At 36.2% G+C, this 13,262-nt stretch overlaps 1 protein-coding gene across 4 annotated transcripts in view; it reads left to right on the top strand.

The window, feature by feature from the left end:
• MYO16 (myosin XVI) overlaps positions 1–13,262 on the top strand; it is a 371,250-nt gene that overhangs the window by 197,781 nt on the left and 160,207 nt on the right. For all 4 annotated transcript variants that reach the window (XM_017737061.1, XM_008635875.2, XM_017737062.1 and 1 more), the window contains exons 11-13: positions 5,203–5,313; positions 8,207–8,272; positions 11,019–11,146. In XM_017737061.1, coding sequence (XP_017592550.1) covers positions 5,203–5,313; positions 8,207–8,272; positions 11,019–11,146 — 305 coding nt within the window. The remainder of the gene's footprint in view (positions 1–5,202; positions 5,314–8,206; positions 8,273–11,018; positions 11,147–13,262) is intronic.

Genomic DNA, 13,262 nt, shown 5'->3' with positions numbered 1-13,262 from the left:
GATGACATGCTCATTCAGTGTATAGGATGAATGCAAAAGGAGGCAATTATCTATTGGTTACAAATCTAGCACGTCCTAAATTTAAATATTTAGGATTTAATTTTTTTTCGGGTTTTTTTTGTTTGTGTTTGGTTTTGTTTTGTGAGGGAGGGTGGGCTGTTGTTTGGGGCTTTTTCTGTGATACAAGAGGGCTTATTTTCTGTTACATGCGTTTGGGAAACACATAGTCCAGAAGTATTCGGCCATTTAAGAAAAAACTACTTTAGAATCAAGGGGATGGAGGAGGGGGGTATTTCCATTAAAAATAATTTAATGTGAGTTTGAAGCATAACAAAGGAGCAAGATATTGGTTTGATTTAAGCCATGTTCAGTTCAAAAAAACTGCATCTCTGTCTTGGCAGAAGAACGCAAACTCCACTGCTTTTTTATTTGGATGCGTTTCAGAGGAATGGCTTGATCGTACAAGATCAATCAGTGCGTCCATATGTAAATGATATGAGTCAGTCTGTGAAAGAACTTCAGCTTTGGAATCCTGTGGAGTGCTCAGTTCCCTATCCAGTCAGAGGATACCACAACATGTTTTGCACTTGGCTTACATCTTGTTTTCATGTTCTACAGTTTCTGATGTTGGTGACTGATGTGATTTGATGGAAACAGTCATTCCAAGCGACGAGCACTGCTGGGCAGAAAAGTGAATGCTTGCAACACTTTAAGGAGGAATCCTCCTATAATTGTAGGGCAAGAGAGGGAGTTATTTAGCTTAGGGTCTTGATGAGACTATTGCTTGCTTTTAGATGTTCGACAGAAGTGTGTACAAGAACACAGATACTTCTTTCTGCTTGATGCTCTTTTGATGTAAGCCTAGATAAAATTATTCAGGTTTTCATTATCTCTAAGCTAAACTGCTACTTTATAGTTTGTGCACTAAAACACACATAAACTGATTGGAATAAGAACAGCTAATCTTCTGGGTGAAAATGAGCAAACAGAAGTCTTCATGCTGGTAATTTTAGTCTCCACCATTACTTTGAGTCTCCTCAAGGTCCCAGGGCAGATTTTCAAAAGGACTCCTGCTGTTTCACCATACTACCGTGGAACTTCCCACAATAGTTACAATTCAAAGAGAAGAGAGCAGACTTAAAGGTGAATCTCTTTTAGCTCTTTTATCTGAGAAATTTCTGCAGGAAACAGTCTGAAATTCTGCTCTAAACAAGCTAGTAGTGTGTGTCTTATGTTTTTTAAGAAGCAGGGAAAACTAAAAAATATCTGTAGTTGCTCAATTTGGAGTGATGCTCCCTAGCATGGAAGGATAGGAAGAGTCCTGTCTGAGAAATTATCACTAACAGGGGTAGGTTAGAAATGGTGCTATCTTAGTGTGGTTTTGAACTACTTGTTGCATTAGAAAAGAATTAATACAACTTTTCAATTGGCAAGGGCTTAATGAGCTTTAGCTGTTATGAAGGAAAGAGACTAAACTAGTTTAATCACTTCAGGAAACAGTTAAATTTTAGGAAAGTAAAAGAGTCCCTAGATTTTGTCAAATTAAAATATGTAATATTTTTTCTTCATTGAAGTGATGTAATTGTGATCCTGGAAGTACAGGGATTGTATTTTCTACTACTTGCCATGCATTATGAACTGTAGGTATATGTGTATCATATCTGTATTTGTCTTACTAATATTTAGACCTTAGTTTTCAAAGGTGATATTTATCCATGTTGCACTTTTTAAAATTATTATTTTTGATTTCACAACTTGAAAAGTAAAGTTTTTATTCACTGTTCCTGCGTTTTGGGTATCCTAATTCTAATGAGCTTCACTGTCTTTTATTCTTACCAGTTGCATTCAAACTACACTCAAAGTAATCATGTTCTGTTTAATTTTTCAGTAGATTATGTGGAGTCATTACTTGGATTTTATGTTAATATATTATTGAAGTATATCAGGATGATATTTTGTATGCTTTGTGTCAGAAATATCATACATTCTTAGGCAACATGGCATGCAGATTAGGCCTTTATTGAGGGATCAAAAAGAAAAATTTCTTCCTAGTATATTTCAAACATGTATTTTTAATAGAAAAAGCCCATAGCCTTTTTGGTTTGGAAAGAAATAACAGTTCAAAATTATATATCGCTTCAGGTTTTTTTAATTGCAAAAATGATGGAAAAGAGCCTTAAGAAAATACTATTTCTCATGAAAGTTTTTATTACTTGAAGCTTAGGAGATGGGAATGAAATGACTACATCAATAAAGCATTTTGGACTTCTCTTGGCTTGTGTTAGCTTTTGCTTTGTTCCTAGGTAAAAGGTGTTCTTTGATCATCCGTAACATCAAGATCTGTGCTGCCAAACAAAGAAAGCAGTATGAATAATTTCCAGAATTTTATCATATTCTCAGTTTCCCTTCCTCTCATCTGCAAAGGATATTTTTCGATAGCAGATTGAAATCAATGGCTTGGAATTGAATTACGTGCTCTGTGCTGCAAATAAATATAAATCAAATATTTTCTTTCTCTTAATTGAGTCTTTTTTAAAAAATAAAATTGTCTTATGGTTCTTGTTTATGTTTTTTTGGCCACGTGAACTGTGTGATAGACTATCCCCTGAGGCCCTTTTGATTGTTCCAATATCAGTTATGACACAGACAAGGCTCAGCTGTGCATAACATAATATTATATGTAAGAGCTGGTATACATACATATTTCAGTGACACAAGCATGTAAATATATATCTATAACTAAAGATTATTATAAGGGCAGATTCTGAATGTTGTTAAGTGTATGTAATTTAAAAGAATAAATAGAAATCTTCATTGTAAGCCTTACAAAAACCTAAAAAAACTAATCACTTCCAGATGCATAGTTATATTGGAACTTATGCTGTATGTATGGCTATTTTTCTGTCTCATAAGGTATACATCAGACAATTAGAATGATAGCCAGATAGATGCATTGAGCTAAAAACCACATATGTATGCCCAGAAAAGTAGATGAGAATGGGACTTTAAGGTGCGCATAAATAAGATATTAATAATGTACATAGTGTTTACTGTTAAATCAGCTGTGAGTTTAAAGGATTTAGTTTCTTATTTCTATGTGATTATTTTCTAGTTGAACTATGGCATTTGATGCAATGAGTCTGGTAGAAAACGCTGAAACGCCAAATCCTAAACTTTGATTTCCTTACTTGGAGTTTTACTGAACACTTCACATTTCTAACCATATCTAGAGAATGAGCATTTTTGGCCATGCCTAGATTATGAAATAAATGCAAGCCAGGGCCTGTTTGCTGGCCTCGGGCTGTGTGGGATAAGTCCGTACGCATCTGTAAGGCAAAACTATTTTCTCCCTCCAGAGAAGTGACCTATGGGAATTGATTATTGTCATGTGATCCACGAATGGTATCCAGGTTTCATCTGCATGAGTGCTAGCTGATAGGAACCAGGAATGTATAAGGAAGTGTGCTAGAATGTTCAGAAAATACAGAGAATCCCAGGGCAGTACTTTTATCCAAACCCTTCTTTTATTTACAAATACATAGCAGAGGTTTAATCTTCATAGAGATAGATTAAAAGACACTCATTCTATGGCACAGATGTTCTGAGTTTTGATAGCACACAAGGGAGTGCAGTGAAGACCAATGCCTGTTTTGTTCCTGCATGCCAGGTGAGCACATTATTAAGGAAAGGAGGCCACAGACTTCCGTCTCTCTGCTCTCTCTCTCTCTCTCTACAAGACACTTAAAAATGTTCTTGGAATTCTTTTGTTAATTTTTTTTAGTATTCCATTGTACATCATCAAAGACAAATGGCAAACTGTAATTTAATTTTTTGTTTTGCCAAGTGAAATTCTTGTTTTTTAGTAAGCTGTACATCCAACTGCCATGATTAAAAAACACAAAGGAGCAAGAAATGCCATCTTCTGTGTGACAGAGGAACCTTCATTCTCTATAATGGGGTGAGGAACAAACCTCTCCGATAGGTAGATATACACCTATAAAGCACAGGTAGTGAAATCAGTGTCAGGTTTTCTGAACTAGACCTTGAACTTATGGAAAGAGTTGCAGTTTAGAAGTTCTGTGTCATGTCCCAAGTACTAAACACAAGTATCCGTAGTCATTGGATACTTGTCAACCTCTTCCCCATGACAGAAGCACGCTTCATGTTCCCTCCAATATCTCCCAGTCTGCTTGTTGCTTCTGCCACTGATCTCCTGTCACTGCCAGAGACTGAAGGTGCTGAGGTGTTCACCACAAAAGGGCAGTGTCTGCTTTTCTCCTGAGCATTCATTTAAAGCAGAACAATAGAAGAAAGAAGTTTCATCTTCATTGTCCATCCTCAAAATAGACCCTGAGTTATTATAATAAATTCTGAACAAACAACTTAATTCTGTCGTCATTCACATGAGAATTTTCTGTTTCTGGGTATTTTGCTGACATAAAAAATCCAGTCAAACTACATTTTAAGTGTAGATCGCTATTTATAAACCCACTGCTTAATGTATCAATGTTTATTTTGTCTTTAACCAAATTTGCATTATCACTGATTCTTTTTTCTTCTGTCTCCTTTCTTAGTCTTTTGGATCTTTTTTGTTTCATTAGCATTTACTTTTTTACTTACCCTTGCAGAGTTTATTATTCACTCTAATCTCAAAAGGGTTAAACAACTTCACTCACCAGTTTTTGGCTAAACTGGACTCTTGATTATCTTCTAGTTTCCATAACAACACAATTCCAATTTCTTACTTCTAATCTGTAAGAAAAATTCCAGTAGAATTTTAAATCCCATATGATAAAGAGTGGTCTGAGAGCTTTGTTAAATACTGGACAATAAATACTTCACAAGTACACTAAGTAATTTCCTGATTTCTTCTGCTACAAATATTTAATGAAGAGAGCAGGAAAATGGAATTTGATCTGAGAGTCTTTATTGGTTTAAGGATTTCAAATGGTACTCTGGTATGCTCTTAAGAGCCCATCAGACTCATGAAGTTATACACCATAACATTGATAATAATTTTTATATTCTTCCCTTGATTAAGATTATTGATGTGGAATTGTTTAGGGGTGACAACTTTCTGGTTTCCTAATGCATTTTTTCCCATAAATTCTAATGGTCTTGGTTTATACTGTAAGTTGGAACATTATGGTACAGAATGATTCATTGTGAAGTTACTTTATTTCTCTAATTTTTGTTTTCTAGATCAAGCTAATGCCTCCAGCTCCAAATGATGACCTGGCTTCTCTGAGTGAGCTAACAGACAGCAGCCTGCTTTATGAGATTCAGAAGCGTTTCAACAATAATCAGATATATGTGAGTTGCTATTCACCTATCAATAGTAAGCTTTAAAAAAAGACCAAAGAAAGAATAGGAAAAATAGGATTACTGTCTTAACTACTGGACAGTAACCTGCCCCAAACTCAAGACTAGTTTTAAATGGATGAGGGCATGTGTATGTGTGTGTAAGCCCTGCAATTCCTCAAGTTCATGTCAGAAAAGGAGATATGAAAAATGGAATATAACTTCAGAGAGGTTTGAATACAATTTATGCGTGCTTATTTCACGGAGGAAGTGTGTTGGTAAACATTGATGAACACACTTGTCAAGAATGAGTGTTTTAAGGTCGCTCAGATCAGTGTGGCTGGTGGGGGTGGTGTACCACCATACTTTGTAATCTTCCTTCTCAAACCACTGAAAGATCCTTCCATTTTTAACATTATGTCAATTTAATAGAGCATGATTACTGGAAATGTAAAAGAAATTTAGATTTTAAAAGCTTAGAATTCAGCATGGGATATTTAATTAATCATTTCTTCCAATATCACAGAAATAATTGTAATGGTAATCATCTAGATACCGAAAGAAATTGTTGCAGCAAGATTTTGTAAGGAAAGTTTTCCTGTCTGGGCCATAATAAGCACAGAAGGCATCCAGTTAAGCACTTGAAAATTTTTGTATCCCTGTCCATATCTTACCCATAACTTATTACTAACTTACTGAAGAGCTGAGTGGAATGCAAATGGGAAACATGCATATTATTTTTAAATTTATAAATTGATTACACTGTTTAGACTAAAGGAATATGGGGAATTGTTATGTTGCTGTGAATCCTTTTGAAATTATGGGAACTTCACTTTTAGGTGTTATGGCATTCAATGGTAAAAAAATTTCTGGGGTTTAGAGTCATGGATCAAATCCTAAAAAATACTCATAATATGAGTATTTATTTTTCTTCATCTCACTTTCAAAGGTACCAGATAACTTAAACTGAATTCATTAAGATCCACAGAGGAAGTCTTATTTTAAGATACTGAAGATTTCATCTGCAAGGATCTTCTATTCTGGAATTCTCTTTGCTTAACAGGACTTGTAGGCAGTGATCACTAGTATTCTGCTCAACAGCAGCCTTGGTAGAGTGCTTTGGTAGGGTATCAGCATCAGTGCTGAAGATGCTTTCGTCTTGACTTGGTTCTTAGACTTAGAAGGAAAATTCCTTGGGCTCCAATTCCAAACCAAAGTTGTCATTAGCCCTAAACACTTCCTGCTTCATGGTTTTTTTTAAGTTTTATAAAGTTTCATTTTGCCGGAAAACCCAACAGTGAAGTCAGGGTGGGTGAGAGAAGGGGAACACATTGATGCATTTTAGAAGGAAAACAGTACATTTACTATGCAGGACAATATTTTCCACCTCTCCAAATCAAAATGCTTCATCTTGAAGAAGACAGCATGACTGGAACTGTTCACATGATGCTTTGCTGTCTGACCTCTTCAAAGACAGAAGCCTGGCAGTTTTTGCATTGTAAGAGTGTAATATAGCAGCAGCTATTTGTGTGGAGTGAAAAGTATAGCAGCAAGAGTGACCTACAATCTTACACTTAAGTGCATACAATTGTAGAATGGTTTGTTTTGGAAAGGACCTTTGAGATCATCTGGTTCCAACTCTTCTGCCATGGCCAGGGATATCTTCCAGTTGAAGATGGTGAACTCAAGGCCCCATGCAACCTGTCCTTGAACATTTCCAGCGATGGGGCATCCATAACTCCTCTGGGCAACTTCTTCTAGTGCCTCAGCACCCCCACAGTAAAGAATTTTTTTCCTAGTAGCTAATCTAAATCTCTTCCCTTTCAGCTTAAAACCATTCCTCTCCATTCTGTCACTACAATCCCTGATAAAGAGTCCCTCCCTATCTTTCCTGTAGCCCCCTTTAGGTACCAGAAGGTTACTATAAGTTCTCCCTGGAGCCTTCTCCACGCTAAACAATCTCAACTCTCTCAGCCTATCTTCATAGCAGAGGTACTGCAGGCCTCTGATCATCTTCATGGCCCTCATCTTGTTCTAACAGGGCCATGTCCTTCCTGTGCTGGGACCCCAGAGCTGGATGCAGCACTGCAGGTGGGGTCTCGCCAGAGCAGAGCAGAGCGGCAGAATCCGCTCCTTCACCCTGCTGCCCACGCTGCTCTGGATGCAGCCCAGGATACAATTGGCTGCCTGGGCTGCCAGGGCACAGTGCTGGCTCGTGTCCAGCCTCTCATCCATCAAAGCCCCAAACATGAAATAGTAAAATCTTGCAAACTTGCAATCATTAAATGGTTTACTTTTTCTAATATAGTCAGGACAGCTTTTCCAGATGCATGCTCATATGTTCATATACACATGCACTTGCATAAAGACATATATGTATCAATTGCTCCATCTTACCCCACAAGCAATATATTTTAACGTATCAACTCTGGATAGCCAGTATAGCATTTCTAAATTATGTCATCTATTCCATTAAAATCCCTTGAGGAGCTTGTTTATGTGGTAGGCATGCCAGGAGTTAGACTCGATGATCCTTGTGGGTCCCTTCCAACTCAGCAGCTTCTGTGATTCTGTGACATTTTTGTAGTTTAGCAAGTGGTAAGTTACAAATTAACTTTCAAATAATCTACCAATAATATATGTAGTGCAATTTTTCTCTGCATAATTTTCAGTTATGAAGAACTCAGTTTTATTATAAAAAGGCTAATTAATTCTGTTCAAAGTGTAAATTTAGATCTCAAGTTCAAACAGTGGAGTTAAAAGCTCAGAATTCATGAATTATGTTTAGCATGTTGTTAGCTAGAGTTAAGAGGCTTTACTGAGGTTCTATTTGGAAGAAAGCCATTAGCCTCCTTAAAAATTTAATTTATGACTTAATAAAGCAATTGTATCTTCTTTTTTTCAGACCTACATTGGTGATATACTGTTGCTTGTTAACCCATTTAAAGAACTTCCTATTTATTCTACCATGGTAAGAATTCTCTTTTAAAAGATTGCGGATATTTTTCACAATTCATATAGTTCATTTGACATGCCAAACCCCTACAATTAATTAACATATATGCCCATTTTGTGTGGGGAGCATCTCAGTTTTAGTGTTTTAGCAAAAATTTAAAAATGTCTTCCAAGATATAGCTATTTTTGCTGTGTCTTATTGGTAAAGCAGTCATCTTGATAACGCTTTGAATGAGCAGCAGCACTTCTGGTTGTTTAAAAATAATTCCTGATGACCTTGGTGGTTTCTGCCACAGTCAAACTTACAAAAATAGATGCATACTTCATACAGTGGTTATTTTAGTTCACACCCCCTTGCCCAAAACATGATTATGGAGATAGCAATCTTGGATGGTGCACAAAGGCTCAAAATGTCTGTCTGTGCTCCACACCGGGCCTCTCATCTGGGATATTGTACAGCAGTGAAAGCAACATGCTGAGCACGAGCTGAACACTGCCCTGGCTCAGGCACGGGGACGTGGCTTGTTCTGGTCACAGGCAGCATTTGGGCAAGGACAACTTGAGTTGTGTAAAAACACTCAAGAGTTTTGATCTCTCCTTCATCTTCACCCAGACATTTTAGAGATAGTGTTAGTGTAACTGTTAATTTATCCTCCCTTCTTAGCTTCCCATTGATGCACTGAGATCACAGAGATCAGCCTCCCTGAGAGGGAAGGTTCAAATATGTTTATTTAACTTACAAGAGTTATAAAGGGTTAAAAATTTGGTAAGCAAATTGTAATTTGTGGCTGTTTGCTAAGTCACATGGCTTTGTATGTATCAGTAGTAAATCTGAGAGAAAGAAATGCTTTGCCATTCATGGTAGGAGCAGCAGATTCCAAGTTGGGAGTCTGAATTTATTTCTAAAAATGGAAATCATCCATCATCTCCAGGGTTTTAGATGCTGGCATTTTTTCCTGTCACTGTGTATTTTATATTAGCTACATGATTTTGTGCACCAAGAGAGAACTGTAGAGGAAGAGTTTACATATTAAAATGTTTCCTGAATGTTTGCTGTATGTTTACTTCTCTGTGATAGATCTATTTAATTAAATTTATCATGAGACACTTTTTGTCCTGTAATTGTTTGGGTCACCTTGGATAATAATTGCTTTCACTTCATCATTGTAATCTGCACTCTATTGTGCATTATGCAGGTATTTCCCAGATGATCAAGAAACCATGGTTGTAAAACCACTTTGTTTTTGAAATGCTCCGGTATACTGCAGCAGCTTAGCTGATATTGTATTAAAGTCTCTAAGTGGTAGATGGGCTATATATCAGAGTAATAAAAAGTGATGATGTCAATTCCTCACTAAATGCTGACGTGCTATATGATGTGGCTCATTAGTTAGCGTTTTTGTTTCAGGTATGTAGTTTGTTAGCTGTCAAAAAGAAAAGGAATGCAAACTTCTTGGGCATGATACTATTTTTAAAACAAGAATAATGCAATGAAAATATTATAATATATATATATATTTTAGTAACAGAGACATTTTATGGTTTTCTTTTTTTAAAAAATACTGTTCATAACTTCTCGACAAACATAATTTTGTTACAGTGCACTGACCTCCCACACTTCGTTCCAGTAGAATACTACTAAAGTAAATATTTTATAAGCAATTATTCATTCTGACATGACAAAGAATCATACATTAATAGACACTGATGTACTTTGCTTCTTACGAAATTCAATGCAATTGTTAGAGGATAATATTATTGCATTTTTACCTGGAAATACACTGTACTACTACACTACACATTATAATAGCATTATACTACAAAGAACATGCAAGTATGACTTTGAAGGTATCTTAGTGACTGTAGAAGTGCTTGAGCTGTGGTCACGCTGCTTTGTTACATTCCTGCAGAATTTACTTGTGCCTGATTAAGACAAATATATTCTTGAAGTTTGTGTTAGAAAAATATGTAAACTTGAAACATTTTGCATTGAGCATACACGTGTGAAGGTTTTTCTTTGTGACATTCTGAAATGATTCCTGGAGAATTGGTGTGGATTTGATCTTTTTTTGTCTGGTAGCCCTTAAGACCTGACTGAGAATATATATGGAGGATTCATTCAGCTGCAGTGTTGTAGATGCCCCAGGATTGAATAGCTTAATATCTAAATAAATGAGACAGGCATGGGACAGCAAGGGGTGAGAACATCAGGATACCCTCAGAAAAAAGAAAAAAAAAAAAAAAAGTGGTTTCTACAGCAGATATTTTGGATTTACTCAGGCTTTAAGGAGAGTATATGTTGCCAGCTGTGTCTATCAGGAGTTATTCTATATTGCAGAGAGAGTATTTGTGGGATGTCATGTAGTAATTTACTACATACAACTACTATTCGTTTGATTTCAATTTTAAATTTTCATGGGATGTTCATATCTCATTTTGTATATTTTCAAGTCAAGATATTGAGAAACTATAGATGTAAGGTATTAAAAAATAGCTTACTAGGTTTTGTTTTATTAATGCACAAACCAGTATTGTTAAGTCCTCTAGTTATGTTTACTTTTGTGTCTTAATTAGACCTTCTGTGTTTAAAGCTCTATTTTCTGCAATTAAGAACTTCATAGCTGTTGTAAAAGTATCACCTCTATACCTAGAGAGATTCTGTTCATAATGCTTATAAAGCTTTACAAAAGACCCAAATTAGGGGGACGAAACATAATTGTTTTGAAATGTATTTGTCATTTTAATTTTCTACAATTTTTCAGGTCACCCAGCTTTATTTAAGTAATTCTGGAAAACTGTGTTCCTCGCTTCCCCCACATATATTTTCCTGTGCTGAAAGAGCTTACCACATGCTATTCCAGGAGCACCATCCCCAGTGCTTTATCCTCAGGTGAAAATTTATCTTTCTATTAATTAATTTGTACCTCCTGCCTTTCAGCTGTTTCCCTTGGGCCTCAGCAGTTGAGATTTCCATTTTATTTTTTTCTCCAACAGATTTTTTTTCTGTGTACTGATCTCTGTATCATACATTAGAGAAAAATAGAAATGAGAAAGGTTTAATTACATCTCAAGTTCATAAATTCTCTTGGGCAATTGCCACTCCATGTAGCTGCATCTAATTAGGAGCAAGAGTTAATGGTAAAGAATTCAAAACTGCTGTGTGTGTTTGCTAATACTACATGAATCAGGATTAGAAATAGGATCTATTGACAATAAAAATGATAAGTCCTTGACTAAATTCTAAACCTCTGTGGTGAGGCGCCTGTATTGGAGCTTGCACTCTGCCTCAAATGTCTGTGTGATCATGAGTTTGTTCTTTAGCTCGCCAAGCTCAAAATGGACTTTAAAATGCACTTTAGCCTTTATTCAGTGTTGTTTTGATGGTAAATAACTTCAAGATTGTGAATAAATGTATTAGGAATCTGTGAAAAGAGTTTTATCCAAATATGCTGGTTTTAATAATGGTGAAACTTGTCATTCACCTGGAACTTTTTAATCCCCAAATCTGTTAATCCTTCTTTTCTCAAGCTCTCTGAAAGCAGTGGAGAATTTGATGTACTCAGTAAAAGAAATTTGTTATTCAGTCTTATCATCTCTATCTTTCCACACTTTACTTACTTTCATATTTTCTGAATCTTTAAACTTAATCCACAGGATTACAGAATCAATGAGATTATAAAAGACCTTTGAGATCATCGAGTCCAACCTTTGACTGAACACTATCTTGTCAAGTAGGCCATGGCACTGAGTGCCATGTCCAGTCATTTCTCGAATACCTCCAGGGACGGTGACTCTACCACCTCCTGAGCAGCCCATTCCAATGTCTAATCACCCTTCCTGAGACTAAATTCTTCCTGATGTCCAACCTAAACCTCCCCTCGTACAGTTTGAGGCCATTTCCTGTTGTCCTGTCACTGGTTGCCTGGGAGAACAGGCTGATCCCCTCCTGGCTACAGCCTCCTTTCAGGCAGTTGTAGAGAGTGCTCAGGTCTCCCCTAAGCTTCCTTTTTTTCCAGGCTAAACACCTCCAGCTCCCTCAGCTGTTCCTTGTAGAACTCATGCTCCAAACCCTTCACCAGCTCCATTGCCCTTCCCTGGACTCTGTCCAGCACTTGAATGTTTTTCTTGAAGTGAGAAGACCAGAACTGGACACAGAACTTGAAGTGCAGCCAAATTTCTTACCATGTTACAAAATTTTTTTTCCCCAGTCACTTCACATCTGAGCAAAAGTTCACTCACTGAAATTGAGCATTTTACAACAGGGAAGCATTTGGCCAAATCACTGAAGAACTTACTATCAGTTATTCACAATTATTATCAGTTTATAGCAAGCCAGCTTCACTCCTGTATACTTAGCACCAAGAGCTGTCTTTGTATAAACTTCTAATGGAAGTTACAGAATAAAATAATGCTATTAGTTATGCTCTTAAGTAGCCAGTAGGTGGACTTTTCTTGGTTAGCTTCCTTCTGACTGCATTTTGCTCTTGCTTTTCAGGATATGAAAATACATTAAGCACTGACAAGATAAGTAAAGAGCTGTCTAGGGAGCCTAAATATAGACTTGTTAAAAGCTAAGGATCCTTAGTAAATCAAACCAAAGATTTATGGCATGCTGATGGCTAATTTTGTGAGTCAAAAAATCATAATGAGTACATAAAATGAAATGGTCTAACTTCTTAGCAGACAGGAGTGTCAATATCCAATGATTCTGTTGTGATATAAATCACATTTTTAAGCCAAATAACCTGGAATGGAGAGAAATCCTTGTGTTTTACAGTGGAATGCATTGAAAGCTTTGGATTTCCTCAGTTTAGCATCACCAAAGCCATTCTGATCAAGTAAAAAATATTTATTTTTTTGAAAGTATAGTTCCATATATCATAAGTGCAGTTACAGATTTGTTCAATTTAGCTCAATTTTAAGAATATAATTTCCAACTAACATGCAGGATTGATCAGTTATAGATAACATTACTGATATTACACAACCCACTCTTTTATGTTTAA

This window comes from Corvus brachyrhynchos, unplaced genomic scaffold (assembly GCF_000691975.1).
Source record: "Corvus brachyrhynchos isolate BGI_N302 unplaced genomic scaffold, ASM69197v1 scaffold83, whole genome shotgun sequence".
Classification (NCBI taxonomy): Eukaryota; Metazoa; Chordata; class Aves; order Passeriformes; family Corvidae; genus Corvus; species Corvus brachyrhynchos.
The sequence above is the reverse complement of the archived record's forward strand: the minus strand, read 5'-3'. Positions and strand labels throughout refer to the sequence as shown.